This window comes from Mastigoproctus giganteus, chromosome 7 (assembly GCF_048544385.1).
Source record: "Mastigoproctus giganteus isolate SK-2022 chromosome 7, ASM4854438v1, whole genome shotgun sequence".
Taxonomy (NCBI): Eukaryota; Metazoa; Arthropoda; class Arachnida; order Uropygi; family Thelyphonidae; genus Mastigoproctus; species Mastigoproctus giganteus.
Genome location: NC_143581.1, coordinates 142,332,205 through 142,351,375, shown reverse-complemented (window position 1 = coordinate 142,351,375; position 19,171 = coordinate 142,332,205). Strand labels below are relative to the sequence as shown.

Genomic DNA, 19,171 nt, shown 5'->3' with positions numbered 1-19,171 from the left:
GTAGAATACTGAATGAGGCTTTTCGGAAATCAGTGTATAGCATACAATCAACAAGAATGTGTTTGATTGAGAGAAAAAGAGTTGCAGTGTGTACTCTTGGGAGGATCTCTCCTGTGAGTAGATAAAGATGGGTGAGGTGACTGTGATCGATTCGCGCTCTGGATAGGAGGACTTATTCCTTTCTGTTTACACGGAAACTGAAGCCCATAACTGTGGTTCAGATTTTATTTGAAGGAGCTTGTTCTGCAGTTGAGCTTGCTATAGAAGTGTCCACTGTTCCTTACATATATGTATTATATAGGATCTGTAGTCAATATATGGAACATAGTAATCTGTCGATGCTATGTTGGATGATTTTTAATCTGTTTTTTCATTCCCTGATACCCCAGTGTGTCCTGGGATCCAACAAAAGATAACTACTTGTTGGTGTTCGTGGATATGCATCAGCTGAGTTTTTATTGTTGTTATTACAGTATGTGTTGGCGAGGAGGAATTTTGCAAGGTTAAAAGTTCACTCTGTGAGTCTGTATATATTACACTTTTTTGGATGGACAGAGGGAGGATATTTTCTAAGGTAAGCTTGATGGCACATAATTCTGCTGTATAACTGCTGCATTCAGTGGGCAGGGAAACAGAGATGGTGTTATAGGGAAAGACGGCTGCAGCCCCGACTTCAGCCCCGACTTCACTTTCAGGCTTTGATCCACCAGTGTATACTTTTGTAAAATGTGGATAATTTCGTGTATGGAATTGCTGTAAATTGATATTTGCAAGAGAGTGTTTTCCCCAGTTTAGAAAATAGCTGTAACAGGATGCTTTAATAGAAGTCCATGGAGGATCTGTACTGTTTGAATTTTGGAGGACTTTGTCAAGACGTATATTCCAGGTTTGTGATAATGCCTGCAATTTGATGCCAGTAGGTTTAAACTGCTCTAGGTTTATTTCTGTAGTGCATTGAGAACTGTGGATCATTAAGTATTGGCCTAATGGAGTGAGTAGTTAGACTTTGAATTTTGGCCACATAGTTCAGGAGTAACATCTTTCTCCTGAGTCTGAGGGGAAGTTCATGGGCTTAAAATATAATAACTTTGTACTGGCGATGTTCTATAAGCACCTACAGCAATCCTGAGGATCCTGAGGGCAGAACGTTGAATAGGGGCAAGCCGTGCTAGCAAGCTTTCACTAGCAGAATCATACACCGGGACATCATAATCAAGGCAAGATCTGATTATGGCTCTATACAAGTGAAGTAAGGTGTAACGATCTGCACCCTATGATGTAGAAGAGAACTCTTAGTAAGTTAATTTTTTTCTGGCAAACAGTCCGTAGATGTTTGATGTGTTCTGAATAGTTTAATTTATTATCAAAAATCACACCAAGAAGATGAACACTGCAAAACGGATCTGGGTGCATTTTTCATTTGTTACAAAAATGAATGACACTTGATTTCTGTTAAGACAGTTGGTAACCATGCTGTGCCATCCATAGTTCAATATTATTAATTGATTTTTGCAGTTGCATCTCAATAAAGCTCAGGTTTTGCAAACTGCAAGAGACAGTCAGGCCATCAGCATAAAGGTATGAATTCACTGTATTGGAAATAATTTTGGTCATCTGATTTATTCTTAATGCAAACAAGGTTGCACTAAGAACAGAACCCTAAGGGACTCCTTGTATATATGTTTTGGAAAAGACTAGCCGATAGCAAACTTGAAAGGTCCTCTGCTGTAGGAAATTCTGTATGAAGTAAGGTAAGTGACGTCTCAGATCCAGGGTATGAAGATCTCTCAGGATACCGAAATGCCAAGTGATATCAAAGGCTTTCTCTATATCGAGACATGCCATGACGAGATGTTTATTTTGGATAAATGCATTCTTAATATTTGTTCTTTGCAGGGGATAGAGCCTCTTGACGTTCCAGCATAGTGAGTGGTTGATTGTACGATAGAAAGGATTTGGTTCTGAAATTCAGATGGGATTTTTTGGCTGAAGTCTGGATTGCCTAAGGCCTGATTCGTTAAAGAATGGAAGATCAGGAAACGTGGATGTTCTGCTCTGGAAGCGTCCTTCTTCAGTCTCTTTCTGTTGGTTGCATCATCATCATCGGGTTGGTGCAAATCCATTGAATTTGGATTTGCTGTCTGAATCGGTGGAAAGTTGTTGAAATCTATATTTTGCTCTTTTTGGCCCTGGGGGTTTGCTTTACTACCCAGGTTTCTGGCCCCACCACGGGGAGGCAGGAACAGTGCCATGAGGACCAAGGGGCTGAGTTAGTAAGTTATTATTAATAGAAAAGGAAACAGAAAGATGATTTTCCTTTCTGGGCTTCTGCCTACTTCTTGTAGTGCAACAGAGCTACTCTAATATAGAAATCAAGAAAACGGTGTTTGAAACTATAAATAGAAACTGTTTGCTTAAATGCTGTTTTAGAAAACGCTTTCAGAATTGCATTAGAATCACTTGGCCAAGGAATGCTTGGCATTCAAGGCCCCCTTTGTATAAGGCAATGGTCAGGTCACGCCTTGAGTGAACTGACCACTGCCTTATACAACGGCCTTTATACAATGAGGCTTCCAGACCTGCATACAGGTCTGGAGTCCTCATTTTAGGAAGGATGTAGAGTTGCTTGAGCAAATACAGAGAAAGGCAACAAGATTGGAGAAGGTAACAAAAGGGTGTTCTTATGAAGAAAGGCTTAGGTTATGCAAATTGTATCATCTGGAGACTAGGCACCTGCGAGGTGATCAGTTTGAGGTGTATAAGGCCTTGAATGGGTTGAACAGGCTCAATTCTGATGGGATTCTGTCTTGCACAGTTTACAAACCTAAGGGGCATAAATTCATATTGAGGAAAGACAGTTATAGAATAGATGTGTGCAAATTTGCCTTTAGCCAGTGGGTAATTGATTGCTAGAACAAACTTCCATCTGTCGTTGTGGAAGTTGATAGCACATGCCTCTACTACTATATGCTTAATCACCACAATCTAATCAAGAGTAGAGTGCAGTTAGGTGAATTCAGGCAGCTATATTAAAAAAAAAAAAAAAAATTATGTTAAATTTTGAGAAATTGCAAATCAATTCACATCAGGAAATAATTTTTGTGTAAGGAAAGTATAGAAAATTTTTCTGTGGCCACTGGTGAACAGCCAAAATGTCTCAGTAATAAAATTAGTCAATTTTTACTAATATTAATGTGCTAAATACAAATGACAGTTAAAATGGATTTTTTGCTATAATTTTGACAATACCATACGTGTCACTTCAGCACGTTTTTGTTTGATTTTCAGGGAAATTTGGCCCTGAGGTACAGATTATGTGGCAACCATACAGCCATTTGCTGAATCGCACTATTTCATGTCTAGACATGCCAATCAGTCTGAGCCAGGCACCTGTCCGTGCAACACTTGTTTTCAGCTGAGCAAAAACTTAAAATTTCAATATGCCGCGTGTGTAAATAGTGTGGATAATTCCTGTTATGTTGGTGGTGAAGTGAGATTTGCATGGCAGAAGTGTGCCTTTACACCGATATTGAAAAAAAAAAGCATACAACTGACATTTTGACTGCAAGATTGGAAACCAATACAAAGGTGCCTCAGTTTCTACAATACTTGTGCTTCTATTTTCTGCAGCTGGATAAATCAAAAAGGCTGCTCAGTGCCTTTTGCCATGCCTCTGATATGGAGAAATACTTCAGATCATATAATGGACTGTTATTTTTGAGTGGTACCATCTCTTCAGCAGGGGATTTCCAAGAAAAAGTGGATCTTAAACTATATCAACTGCTTTCAATCAGTATCCCACAGAGAAGGACTTTCTGTTTGCGAGCTACCAGCTAAATGTTTTAGAACCCAATGAGGAATCAGGTGAGGGCCGAGATAAATCACCTGCACCCTCCACATCAACAGATTCCAATTTTATTTCTCCTCTGCAGAGCCACATAAAATTATGCAAAATAAATTACATGATCTTACCAGAGATCTTGATTTATCAAAAAATAAGGCAGAACTTTTAGGCTGAAGACTGCAAAAGTGGAATCTCCTTCAAGATAATGTTAGAGTGTCTGTATACTGGTTCCATCAAAAGGATTTAACCCAGTTTTTTGAAATAGAAAATAACCTTCTCGACTGCCCCGATATCAATGGTTTAATGGTCTCCTTTAATATAGTGATCATTACCCTCAAGAGTGGAGACTCTTCATAGATTCTCCAAAATTGAGTTTAAAAGCAATACTACTATATAATGGCAATGAACTACCATCAATTACAATAGGCTAAACAGTTTATATGAAAAAATCATACAACATTAAGTTTCTGTTGAATCCATCAACTACAAGGGGTACCAAGGGGTAACAAATCTGCCCCTTGTACCAAGGTACAAGGGGCAGATTTGTGGTGATTTAAAAGTTATTACCAACTTGTCAGGAATGCAGCATGGAACACAAAATTTTGGCTCTTTCTTTGTGAATGGTACCATCTTCTAATCACTTGATCTAAGGATAAAAAAACATCCATTGCAGTCCATTAGTTGAGCCAAGCAAAATCCTGTTACCTCAATCCCTACCGATAAAATTGGGACTTATGAAACAGTTTAAGATCATGGATCAAGATGGAACAGCTTTCAAATACATAAAGGAAAAATTTCCAAAACTTAGTGAGGCCAGAATAAAGAAAGGCATATTAATTGGCCCCCAGATATGTCATCTTCTCAAGGATAAACACTTTGACCAGATCCTCCAAAGTAATGAGAAAAAGGCCTGGAACACTTTCAAACTGGTAGCCAACAAAGCAGATAACTATAAACAGCTTGTGAGAAACCTTCTGTCATCATACTATAAATTAGGCTGCAACATGTCATTAAAATATACTTTCTTCAGTCCCATATGGATTTTTTCCTGGACAACTGTGGCATGTTATGTGATGAGCATGGCAAGGAATTCCATCAGGACATTTCAGTGATGGAAAAGCAATACCAAGGCAAATGGAACTCAGAAATAATAGCTGACTATTGCTGGACTGTGACAAGAGATGCCAGATATGGGGTACAAACAACAGGCAAAGAAGAAGCATAAAATGTGAATCAAGAGATTATGTATTTTTCTGATCAATGGAATTTAATCTATTTTTTTCAATAATTAAAAATGTATCAATTCTTAATATTTTAATTTTAATGATGTAACAAGTTTTTCAAAATAAGATATACTAAAACAGTATGGTGCATGTTCTTTATTTATCCCACTTTAGGCCTACGAAGCATACTTTACAGAATATAAGATGTAGCAGATATTTTCAAAACTTGAGCAAAACAATATTTTTAATATAAGAAATTTTTTTTGCTATAACTATGAACATGATCATAGTTATGACATGATCAAATTCATCAAAGAAACAAAAACATTGAAAATTTGTTAACCAGTGCAATTTATAACAGATATACAATTAGTATTCTTCTCTAATTAGTAAATAATTTTAATTTTCTACACAATTATAATAAAATTATATCAATAATACTTATTTAAATATGTAAATTCATATACTCTAGATAACTAAAATTAAACTAAGGCTGAAAAGTAATAAAATTTTAAAAACAATTCATTTTCATACCTGTATTTCTAAGGATGATGAAATAGTCTTAATATCATAATACCAAGGAACACCAAACAAAGAAGCTTCAAATTTCTCATTTTTGAGTTCTAAATAAACCCTGCCAGGCATTAACATGGAAACAGTTGCTTGAAATTTGTGTCCCTTCAAAACCAAATCTTGCACAGTTTGGATGACTGTTAGCAACTCAGTTTTTAATGTACAGAATACAGCTGGAGAAGGGATGGAAATGAAGTCATTGAACAAAAAATCTACTTTCTGAATTGTTTCTTCATTTCCATAATCAATGAAACGAACTAAGTAATCAGAACCATCAACTTGTCTGACATATCCACGATACCAATTACTGAACTCTGGAGAATATGCTAATACTAGTTCCCCTGCTTTGGGCCTACAATTAAAATAGTATACAAATAAGTCATAATAAAATAAGAAATACAACACTTATGCTGCATGACATATATAAAAAACAAATGAACTTAAGTCACAAAAAAGTAATGGCATAATGATCAAGTAGTAAGAACAATTTTAAATACAAGGTTTAATCAAAAGGTGTAATGAATATCGCAAAAAAAAAAACATTCAATCAGAAATGTTTACATAGTTAATATTCGATATAATCTCCTTCTATAAACCACACTTTTTTTTTTTTTCATCATACCTACTCCACTAATCATAACACTTTTGGAGGTCTTCATTTGTTAATGCTTTCAGATGGTGCATTGTATTTGATTGTATTTCTTGAATTGACTAAAATGAATTGCCAAACTGTAAGTCATGTATAATGCAGTTAATTGTTATGATGAAAGACTGAACCATTTTGCCATTTTTCAGGTCATATAAGGAAATGTACATCTCTCAATCATTTTAAAACATCTTAGTAGATCTTACATCTTAAAATATCTTACTGTATTAACAGTAACATCTTACAGAATAAATTCTGATAAAAACCATCCACTCAGTATGAACAAAACAAATAAACAAAAAAAAAAAAAAAAGCAATCAGTATAACCTTCATGTGTAATTTTGCTTATGCACTTTTTTTAGCCTTGGTTATAATATTTTTGATTCAGAGCATTGAATCTTAGTTTCTAGGTCAAAGCAAGACCTGTTTTAAAATTTGTTGAAAACATAGGCTCCAACACACATAGGGTCAACTGATCAAATAACTGAAATGAAAGACGATGCTGTATTTGACTTGGAGCTCACTCATCACATGCCAAATATATAGTCAAAAGTGATGACTCCTCATGATTTCTCAAATGGTCTGTTATTGATCCAATCAAATGATGATATTGCAGACTTTTTAATAAAGTTAGGATGTTGACAGATGACTACATTTTTATTTACGAGTGAAAAATTTCTTTCACTAAACCTTTGAAACCACTTAATTTTTTTTTTTTTTTTTTTTTTTAATCATAGCAAGTTTCAGAAAACTGTTTTGTGTTCCCATCCTATGTGTTTTTATGGTTGAATTTCCAAGTTGGCAACAAAATTTGCATATTTCTCAGATTTAATAATTTTCAGTACACAAGACAAATAAAAAAAATATTTGATTCAAAGTAGCTTTATACTAGATTAGCATGTAAACTCTAAACTTTTTGATCAAACATTGTATTAAGATACTATAGTTTCTGGCCCATAAGATGTACTATGATTCTGAAAGGAATAATTGCATAAAAAGATATTTTTAATCTCAAATACACTGAAACTTTCTACAGTGGAGGAGTTATATAAGGATAGCTATTAAATAAAGACTGCACACACACACACACACACACACACACACACACACACACACACACACACACACACACACACACACACACACACACACACACACACACACACACAATGTATCAAGCACCACTTGTAAAACAAAGGCACAGCAGTTAACCATGAAACTTTCTATAGTTGCCTGTCAAAGCACATTCCAGCATGCTCATAAGCTTTGTAGCAAGACAGGTTTTCATTACCTTGTGTTTTTGCAGTTTCCTGGAAAAATGACAGAGAAAATAATCGAACAACAAATCAATTTAATTTTTTAACAAAACTAAAGAAAACAAGAACTGGAAGTTATGAGTTGGTGCATCAAGTTTATAGGGAAGGTATCATGTCAAGAACTTGTATGTTTGAATGGCATAAAATATTTTTAAAAGGAAGAGAGAGTATATAACTGACAACTTTTACCTCTAATCTGGGTAAAGACACTGATTAGAGGTGATCATAGGTTAAGCATTAGAATTTGCATCAGATCTCAATATGGACAAACAGTTGGACAAATTTTAACCAAAAATTTGGGCATGAGAAAAGTGTGCAAAGATGGTGCCAAAAAAAAAAAATTTGAATGAAGATCAAAGAATGAAAAGACTCCAAGTTTGTGAAGTTGTTTTGAAAAAAATTGAAGAAGATCCAGACTTTCTAAGTACTGTCACTACTTGTGATAAAAGTTGACTGTTCCAGTACAACTCAGAAACAAAAAGACAACCAATTCAACGGAAGACAAAACAATGCCCCCCCTTCCAAAAATAATAATAATAAGAAGAAGAAGAAGAAGAAGAAAGAAAGGAATGTCAAAATCAAACATGAAAACCATGCTTCTTGCATTCTTTGATATTAATGAAATTATGGCCGAATATGTCCTGCAAATCAGACTGCAGTCAAACATATTACATTTAAGTTCATATAAAGTGTGTGAAAAAATTTGAGGGAAGAAATCTGAATTTTGGAAGAATGGTTCGATGCTCCAGCAACACAACATGCTCTCAGTTCACCAGTTCATGGCAAAAAAAAAAAAAAAAAAAAAATCCCCGTGTGCACGCTACTCATCAGATCTAGGACTGTTAGACTTTTTCTATTAATTCAGCAGAAAAGTCTACTTAAGAGAACCCATTTTCAATCCACTGAGGATATTCAGGGGAAAAAAACAAATAAATAAAATAACTGAAATATGAAAAGGGTTTACAGAAGATGATTTCCAGAAATGTTTCTGTGCTTGTATACAAGCCCAAGACAATTGTTTTGAAGGGAATAAGTTGTAAGGAATTAAATATTTCATTATATTTATTTTATTGCAACAGTCAACTTATTTAACAGTACAACTCATATAATTCAGAAGGGTATTGTGTTATGCAACGTAACTTTTTGTTGGGATATAATTTCTCGTAGATAAAAGAATTCTGTTTATATTTACATGAAAATAGATTAAATATGATATGTAAATAAATACTATAGAACAAAATGTTGACTCAACAAATTAATTTGATTTAGTATTAAATAATATATTACTGTACTTGCCACATACAAGTAAGCTACTGACCTCTTTCAACATTTTTTATTTTTTGTATTTTTTTATGAGCTATTTCTTTGATGAAAATTAAGGTCCAAAAATTGTGATAGATTAACATTTTGTAGAAAACATGAAAACAAAGCTTCATAAAAAGCTTGTTACTGCAGTTTACAACAACATTTACTGACATCAGTAATTGATAATTGATTATATAAAATCTTGTACTACATAAATGAGCTTACATATGCTCAATTTTTCCTACGTTCTATTAATATTTTAGAAATAAACAAGGAGTTACCTTTTATTCAATCAGTAGGATTTTTTCTTTACCAATTCTCTTTATGCGAATAAATTACAAAATGATACGATAAAACAAGATTACATAATTTAAAACTCATAATGTGTTCTTCACTATTGACACACGGGCATCCAACACCCCAGGATCACAGCTGTGAACCCCAACACGATCCCAGAAATATCAACCCCTCCCCCCCATGCAACCTTTTGTGAAGGAAGATATTTTGTCATAAACGCAGATTTGAAATATGAATGAAGTACTATTAAAATGAGATAAAAGTATGATAAAACAATGAATTTTTAGTGGATTTTTATCTTTTATATTTAGTATGATAAAACAATGAATTTAAAATCCACAAAAAATTCTTCCCTTAAGAGGGAGGAATTTTTATCTTTTATATTTAGTGGACTTTTATCTCATTTTAATAGTACTTCATTCATATTTCAAATTTGCATTGATGAAAAAAATGTCTTCCTTCACTAAAGGTTGCATTGGGGAGGGGGATGAAAACTCATGTGTTCCTTCAATAGTGAGGAACACATGAGTTTTAAATTATTTTAACCCTCCTATTGTGTTCGCGTTTTGGTTATGCTTATTGTGTTCGGGTCAATATGACCCAAGCGTCTATGGGTTTTATTTTATCGTTTTATTGGTGTTAAATTAATATGGCAGTAAAAAGATAAAAATAAGAATATATGTAGCATTTTTTTACCACAGGTTTGTTTATGAACTGCAGTAATGGATAAACAATTGCTATGTACATCTGAAAAACATAGTAGTTATATCATACGTTTAGTTTTTTACAATCTTGGCAGTAGTAATATACATGAGCTTTACATACGTATTTTGAGCAATTACAACGTAGTATATTGGTTTTCTTGCCTTTGAAGAGGGACAAAAATTACATCTTTTACAACTTATTTTTGGTCGACTGTTCCCTTGCTTTGGCAGTGCTCGTCGATGGCCGTGCCCTTCTAACCATTTCAGCAGCAGGAATACTTTGAAGGTGTTTTCCTTCTTGCAGTAAGGGAGCAATCAAAGAATTACAGTTTTTCAAGAAATAGTCTATGTTTTGTAAGTTTGCCAGCATTCCAGGTTGGATTTACTTCGCACCACAGAACATAGGCATTGTAAGCAGAAACATACATATTATAAAAGATAGACATTGGTCATCTTTTAGTTTGTCATCTGCATGTGTATGTTATAACCAACTTGTCTAATGTGTTAGACAAGTTGGTTATAACATAACCTTGTCTAAAGTATCTACAGCACCTTTGGTTTTATTGTAATCTAAAATCATAAACAGCTTTTTATGATTTTTATCACACACACTGGAATCGTGGTGGAAGGTGCTCATGAGTGTCACATTTTTATTCTGTTTCGGAATATAAGAAACTACCGTTGTGTTATTACTGAAGTAGAACTTTGAAGAAAGGACTGACTTCCTGTTGAAGACCAATTTGGCTGGCAGTTCAGGCTTGTTTTTTGAATAGTGCCAAGCATGGTAACATTTCTTTTCAATAGAACTGTCCCAGTTCGTAAAATGTAAAAAAAAAATTATTACACATTACGTTTTGCCCTTTTAGACCAAAAGTAAGGTCTAGCACCAACTCTTACCTTGGCCTTTTTCTGGAGGTTCACCTTTTTTTTTCCCCGAGGTATACTTGCAATGTTATATGCACAAGCGTTTACAGACTCACATAAAGTCCAAATCTTGATTCCGTATTTGGCTGGCTTGTTATACTGCCCAACTGGGCAACGGCCTCTAAAAGGTACCAGTTGCTCATCTACTCTTACATTTTCATTAGCCTTATAGACCATACATAGAACTGCAACCCATTCATCCCACAAGTCCCATATTGCAGCTAATTTATCAGTTTGGCACCATTGTGATCAGATTCCTTTATCGTCAAAACAAATCATTCGTGAAATTACATGGAATCATTGTAAGGGCATCATTGCCCTGAATATAGGATAGCCTGCATTTCCATCCCATAGGCTGGAGGTTGCCTCCCCATGAGATTTATACACTCCGGCTAAAAGCAGTATGCCAAAATATGTTTCTAATTCAACTACTGTTAGTTCTTGCAACTTTTCACCATAAATTCTTTTTTCTTCTAAATTTGATATCTTCAAAATTAAGGTTACAATTTTTGGCATAAAAAATAAGCAGTAGGAGGATTTTATATCATATATTCTAGATGTAGTGTACCTTGTTCGTCCAGGATTCAATGTAATAATATTTTCTGACAAAAATTTTCTTTGTTGATTAGTTCCACATTATTTCAAATATACCACATTTTTCGAGGTTACATAATTAGCCACAACAGCTTCATCTGAAATCGTAGGTTCCACTTCTTCATCATCCGATTCACTGTGCACCTCTGCTTCAGACAAATGGTCCTCTGCTTCAGAAGTACTATCATTACCATAAGAAGCATACAAAAGATTCTCAATTTCACTGGCACCAACAATCTCTTAGTACACATCAATTTCTTAGACTTTTACAATTTCTTCCTACTGTTGTCAGAGTAGCACCAATCTTTATGTTTACCAAGAAACTGACACACAAGTGCACACTGGCAGATATATGCAAGAAGACACCAACAAGCCCTCAACAGGCATCAACTTGTCATTCACTGCACGCACATAATGCACATGTTGAAGCTTGTTCAAAAAACGTGGTAATGTAAGTTATTTCTATGAAAATAAAACAAAACTAATAAAATACAATCATTTATGATAATAATTTGCTTCTCGTTCCTTAAATTTTAACAAAACTGATCGTCGGGTCATATTGAGCTGAGCACAATAAGTGTAACAATTACATTTATAAAAAAAACTAAAATTTTTTTGTCAATCTAGGTACACCATTATTAAAGTAAATTAGTAAAAGTCATAGAGTGGCATCAAAATATTTAAATAAATATAGGATTTATTGGCATTAAAAGAAGGCGACCAGATCATATTGACCTGAACACAATAAGAGGGTTAAATTATGTAATCTTGTTTTAACATATCATTTTGTAATTTATTCGCATAAGGAGAATTTGTAAAGAAGAAATCCTACTGACTGAGTAAAAGATAACTCCTTGTTTATTTCTAAAATAAAATCTTATGAAATAGCACAGTACAATAATCCTGTCAAAATAAAATGTAAAAAAAAAAAAAAAAAAAAAAAGCAGGTCAAGTCATTTTTGAGGTCATGCACTAGGCTTTACATACTGTATTATAATTGCATCATTTGTAACAGAGTGATTATGATTTTGAGATTCTGAACTTCTTGAGAACTCTCTTAATGATAAACTACTGCCTAAGGGCATTTTAATGAGAAACAAACTGTTCTATCAAAAACATTTCACAGTGCAGATACCAATGCAAATCTTATCACCATTTCAAAATATTCATTTCAGCATATTTTAATTTATTATTTTTTCCACCAATTGCTCAATATATGAGAACCATTTTTGATGAATTTTTCATGAAGAGGGTGCTGTCTTAGGGCAATCATTAATAAAGATAACTATTACTCTTATATGGCACCCTTTTAATGAAATATCAGACAGCGACATGTTGCTGTCTGACCATTCTATGTCAGACAGCAACCCATTTCGATTGTGGTACAAAGGTATTAACCAGGACATTCCATCTGTATACATCTCCATAAATGTATACACTTTCTGAACAAAGCTTACACACAAATAGTGAGTGGATGAGCGAGCAATACAAATTAAGTATTCTGTTAGAAGATTCTACTCCTTAATTCTGCTTTGCACTCCTCAGTAATTTCCTAACATATTATCAAAATTGTCACAGCTCTGAAAGTAATAATTTTCAAGTTAAAAGCCACAATCAGATAAATACTCATAGGTATTAAATAACACTTGCCAATTCTTCCTCTTTATAAGAGGACAAAGGTATGAACATGAAGAATTTCTCCACAGCAGATAAACTGTCAGGAAAAGTATGACCGTATTTTTCCACAGATTAAAGTTAGTTGTTCTACATGTTGTAAAGGATAGTGAATGATACCAAAGTATTTAGACTTCTTTACATTGGTAAAGAAATTAAATTTCATGTCTGAAATCATATAACAAACAAATGAATCCTTCACAAATGTTTGAAGACAGATAGACATGTGACCATGTCTACAATTCCCATATTCATATATGCATGTGGGTGTGCTACCAGAAATCATATTTTTCCATCAATGCTAATCGTCAGCAAAATATGATTCTAGTATTCCAAGGTAGAAAACATTACTGAATAATCTTGTTCTGCCCTTTTATTACGTTTAGTGCAAGAAATAATCATTAAGATAACATCATCAATAAGATATTATAGCAAATGCTAACAGCACCAATGTTTCTGCTCATAAGTTTTACTGTATGTAGTTTCCAAGTCTCTCTTCTTTGAATGATTTAACCAAACATGACAAGATTCAGAATGGCAAAGACTATTTTCATCAGATGACAGACAAGCATGGATTTAGAATTCTATCGAGTGAATCCATTAATAAACTGGTGAGAATACAAAGAGAATAATTCCAAATCCACAATATAACAACAATTTGGTTTTTTGCAAGAAAAGTAATGATCAACTTCTTCTCCACTGAGCACTTTCCACTTTAACACTTACTCAGAAAGGCACCACCTGTTTAGAACCACAAAATCAAGACGGAAATTTCACAAAGTCTTTATAATCAAAATTAGTGTTTTGGAAATATGGCCCCTTTGAATGATATATGTAATGACCTCCTCACTTGTGTTTTTGTACCTCCTTGTAAAACATATTATCATGTGGCTTTTCAGTAATTGTGTTGTCTTCACTACACTGCTCAACAATGTCAGTTTCCACTTCAAATGTAATAGTCATTGTGCCTGTTGCTGGTAGTTGATGTAGTTCAAATCCCAAACTTATTTAGTGTTAGTGATAATATTCCTTTAGGAAATTCATTCAACTTCTTGGCACAGATTTTCCTATTTTCAGAATCGACAAGATAATTCTATTTCATTTTGAACTGGACTATATCTGAAGCATAAACAAATGAATAAAATACAAAAAATGTAATTAAAATTTGTGTAAATCATGGGTATACAATAACTAAAACTAAAATAAAAATAAAAATAAAATAAAAGGTTATAATTCACTTTATTTACACAAATATAAGCTTACTATTAACCTTATTCTCATTCTCAAACTTCCTAACCACAAACCGAAATTTGTGTCAAAAATAAAAAACAACTACTTACTAATGAATATGGAAGGAATCACTAATAAAGAAAAGAAATGAAACATGCACATTTATGATATCTCCCAACAGCTAACACCTTTTACCCCAGTCACAGTACAATGAAGACTGGTGAACTGTAGATCCTTGCAGTTTATCTGTAATATAAGTCAAACATGAAGGTGCAATGGACAAGTAGTGTAGAGACCAAATAAGTCTACTGGTTAGGTCAGACAACGGATATTAAAAATACCCATACACATGACATTATTTGCATTAAGTGGATTTTAATTTTTTTACAATACAATGGTACTGATGAAATCAGTACAAAGACTAACTGAACTGTACATCCTTGCAGTTTACCACAAAACTGTAACGAAAGTCAAACATGTAGGTGAATTGGCCAAATAAGTCTACTGGTTAGGTCAGATTGGTTGGTTTTTTTTTTTTTTTTAAGGAGCATTAGCAACTAAGGCCATATTGCTCCGGGATATGCGGTGGTCATTCCCTGACCTTTCTGCATCCTCCGTATTTGGTGGTGACAGGCTCGAACCCCGGTCTAATCAAGAAGCGTGTGCTACGCACTGCTGCTCCTTCCCATCTGGCTATGGAGGTGCCGGTTAGGTCAGACAATGGATGTATAAAAATACACATATGCATGAGATTATTGTATTAACTGGATTTTAATTTTTTTTTTCTTTCTTTAGAATAAGAAAGCTAAATGTTTTAAAACTTATTGTTACATTTTTTTTTCTTTTGTTATACATAATTTTTTTTTCTTTTGTTATTGTTATTCATAATTTTTTTTTCTGAAGACTGGAGTGGGGATCCTTAGGCACATGCCTACTGTGCCTATTATGTAATCTGGCACTGGTTTCATCTACTCCAGTAGTCACAAGATGAAAGTGACTGCCATACACATAGCATTTCAAGTGACCCCCATTTATGAGCTCAAATTTGTTTGGCAGTGTTGACAAGAACATTGTTTGCATTGTTTTCACTCCAGACTTCTAAAAAGGGCCATTGTAGTTTAGTTTATAGATGTCATCCATTTTACTGTGCTTGCCATTTCTAATAATCCAATTTGTACATTCCCCCCCCCCATTAAAGTTATCAAACCTGAATTGCCCCATGTCTGTAATAAAAATTACTTCTTTTGATGTTTAAATTTCACATTAACCAAATTTAATGTGTTTTCTACTATGCAAAATGCAATTAAAATGTTTGTAAATGTAATTTTGTGTGTGAAGTTTACATTGCTACGTTTTAGTGTTCAATTTAGTGTGTTTCGCACCTCATTAACCTTTATGATTTCTTGTGATCTTTCAAGTTCTGTTATGGTTGTATATTTTTATGTTAGCGTGTGAATGTGCCTTCAATATTTCAGATATTTGTTTGATGTTACTTTGCTGCTTTTATTTCAACAGTTATTTTCAACATATTCTAAATTATATATCCTTGATTCCTTTTCATCAAAATTAATTTTATTTTAATATATTCATATTTTATAACATTTACTATTTTAGGTTTGAAATAGTCGAAATGTTTTATTCTAAGTAGAGGTACTGTCCTTGAATGTTTATATTCTGTTTGACATTTTCTATTATAATTTTTCACAACTTTCAGGACTAACTGCCTTTCAACACTAACTTGCCTAACCTCCTTTTGTGACTTGATTACAGACTAATTTATATCTAACATAAGCTTCTGTATTACCTGATAATTTATATGCATCCCATCCACTTTTCTTCTCTGCAAGTGTCTCAATAGTTCATCTGACACCAATTTAGGTCTAAGAGTTGAACAGTTTCTTCACTGGTATGAAAAGCCTACAAGCTTCTTTGTTTATTTCTCTGAATACTTCCAATTTAGAATTTTTTGCTGGTTACATCATCAGTTGGTCCCACTGCACAGAATTTTAAAACTGTCTGAGACATCTGTTATCACCCTTACGAAAACAAAAGCTCTTCAAAAGTAGAAGTCATAACCATTGATAAATGTTATGTTGTTAATTAAATCCCATGTTAAAACACAGTGATTGCTGCCACCCAGTGGGCTATTTACCTGCAGATTCTTAATGCATGAAGAATCTCTGATGAAAACTAGATTAAGAGCAGTGGGTCCTCTTGTTGCCTCTCTAGCATGCTGCTGTAGAAAACAGTCATCCAAGAAATCTACAAAAGACTTGATAGTGTGTTTAGTAGCCAATCCACAAATTCCAGTCAAAAAATGGAAAGTTAAAATCCACCATTATGACACATTGTGATTTGCTGGCTCACTATTTCTCTGTATAGCTATTTGGTATACTCATCACAATCTAGAACGTACTCCTACTCTCAATTTTGTTTTCCCAGTGGTTATATCACACCAAACCGACTCAACTTGCACTTGCCACGCATATCCACTAGATGCAATGCCTTAGATTTAATACGCATTAGCATTAGCATTAGTAGAGGCATATGATGCAAGAAAGCAAGCTTATTCAGCATCAGCCAAAAAAAAAAAAAAAAAACCTCTCCCATTTCACCCCTCCGTTCATTCGAAATACCTGTCCAGTTGAGCTTTAAATTTGTTTAGGCTATCAACTTCAACAACAAGTGATGGAAGTCGGTTCCACCAACCAACCACCCGCTGGCCAAAGGCAAATTTCCGCACATCTATCCGACATCCGTCCTTCCTCAATTTGAATTTATGCCCTCTGAGGTGATTATTCTGAGAAAGATGAAGAATCCCATTGGCATTGAGCATGCTCAAACCATTCAAAGCCTTATACACCTCTATCAGATCACCTCGCCGGTGCCTAGTCTCCAGACTCTGTAATTTGCAAAACTTAAGCCTTTCTTCGTAAGAGAAACCCTTTGTTCCATTTACTAATCTTGTTGCCCTTCTCTGTACCCGTTCCAGCAGTTCTACATCCTTCTTGAAATGAGGCCTCCAGACCTGTACACAGTACTCAAGATGTGGCCTAACCATTGCCTTATACAAGGGAATAATCACCTCCTTATCCCTGCTAGAAAAATTCCTGTATATCATTGACAAGACACCATGAGCTACTCTTGCAGCTCATCTGCACTGCTCAGAGAACTTTATATCTGCCTGCACAATTACCCCCAGGTCCTTTTCATTCTCCACCACTGTCAGTGTAGTACAGCAGAGTTCATACGTTGCTCTGGGGTTACTGTTTCCCATATGTAGTACTTTACATTTGTCAATGTTAAACTTCATTTGCCATCTCTCAGCCCATCTGTTCAACCTTTCCAGATCCTGTTGCAGCAGCATAGCGTCAGTAGTGTCCTTAACAACCCTGCCAACCTTTGTATCATCTGCAAACTTGGACATTAAACTTGATATCCCATCATCAATATCATTCATAAACACCGAAAACAACAACGGACCCAACACTGAACCCTGAGGAAATCCACTAATAACATTAGTCCACGTTGAGCAGTGTCCATTGATTACCACTCTCTGTCTTCTGCCACTCAACCATCCCCTTAATCATAGCAGCAATTTGCCTCCAATGTCACCCTGCTCCAATTTGTGCAGCAGTCTTCCATGTGCAACAGTATCAAAAGCCTTTCTAAGATCCAAATATATAATATCAAAGTTATTCCCTGCATCCAGTTCTTTTGTGACTACATCATAGTATCCAATCAAATTGGTCAGGCAAGACCTGCCCTTAACAAACCCATGTTGCATCTGAGCTATAACTGAATTCTTGTCTAGATGATCCTGCAGTGCTTCTTTAACCAGTGCCTCCATTAATTTACCTGGAACAGAAGTTAAACTAACAGGTCTATAATTACTTGTGTCGCCCTTTGATCCTCCTTTGTGAATTGGGGTTACATTTGCACATCTCCAGTCTATGGGTACCTCCCCTGAGTCCAAAGAAGCTCTCATAATTATGGCTAGGGGTTTGCTTACTTCCTTTGCTGCCTCCTTTAATATAACTGGATAGATCCCATCCACCCCAGGTGCCTTTTTTATGTTTATCCTCAACAATCTCTCCTCCACTTTCCTCTCAGTTATTACAAAATCATCCAGCTCACTGCCAATGTTTACTTTACCTACATCATTCTCCTTCCTGAATAACTCCTCATGTGTGAATGTAGATGCAAAATACTCGTTTAGATTGTTAGCCACCTGAGCAGGATCCTCAACTGTTGAACCATCAATATCCAGTGGACCAATCTGATTCATCCCTTTCCTTCTTGAGTTTAAATATGTAAAGAACTCTTTTCTGTTTTTCTTTGCATCCTTTGCCAAGGATTTTTCGTAGTCTGCCTTTGCCTGCCTAATCTCCTTTGTGACTTGGTTACAGACCAACTTATACCTATCATAGGCTTCCATGTCACCCATTAATTTGTATGTATCCCATGCATTTTTCTTCTCTGCCACATGTCTCATTAGTTCATCTGACAACCATTTAGGCCTAAACCTTGAACAATATTTCTTAGTTGGTATGTAAAGCCTGGTAGCCTCCAAGATTAGTTCCTTGAATGCTTCCCATTTTGAGTTTGCTGTTGGTAACATCATCAGTTGGTCCCACTGTATAGAATTTAAATACTGTCTCAGACCATCATAGTCGCCTTTACGAAAACAAAAACCCTTCCCATTACCTCTGATGGTAGTTACCTCCTTGAGTAAATTCCACTTCAACACACTGTGATCACTGCCACCTAGTGGTTCATTTATCTGCAGATTCTTAATGCATGAAGAATCACTACTGATAATCAGATCAAGAGTATTGCTC

At 34.7% G+C, this 19,171-nt stretch overlaps 1 protein-coding gene across 1 annotated transcript in view; it reads right to left on the bottom strand.

Annotated features, from left to right (window-relative positions):
• LOC150083237 (tudor domain-containing protein 1-like) overlaps positions 1-19,171 on the bottom strand; it is a 657,806-nt gene that overhangs the window by 191,185 nt on the left and 447,450 nt on the right. The window contains exon 18 of the mRNA XM_090378447.1: positions 5,602-5,992. Coding sequence (XP_090234573.1) covers positions 5,602-5,992 — 391 coding nt within the window. The remainder of the gene's footprint in view (positions 1-5,601; positions 5,993-19,171) is intronic.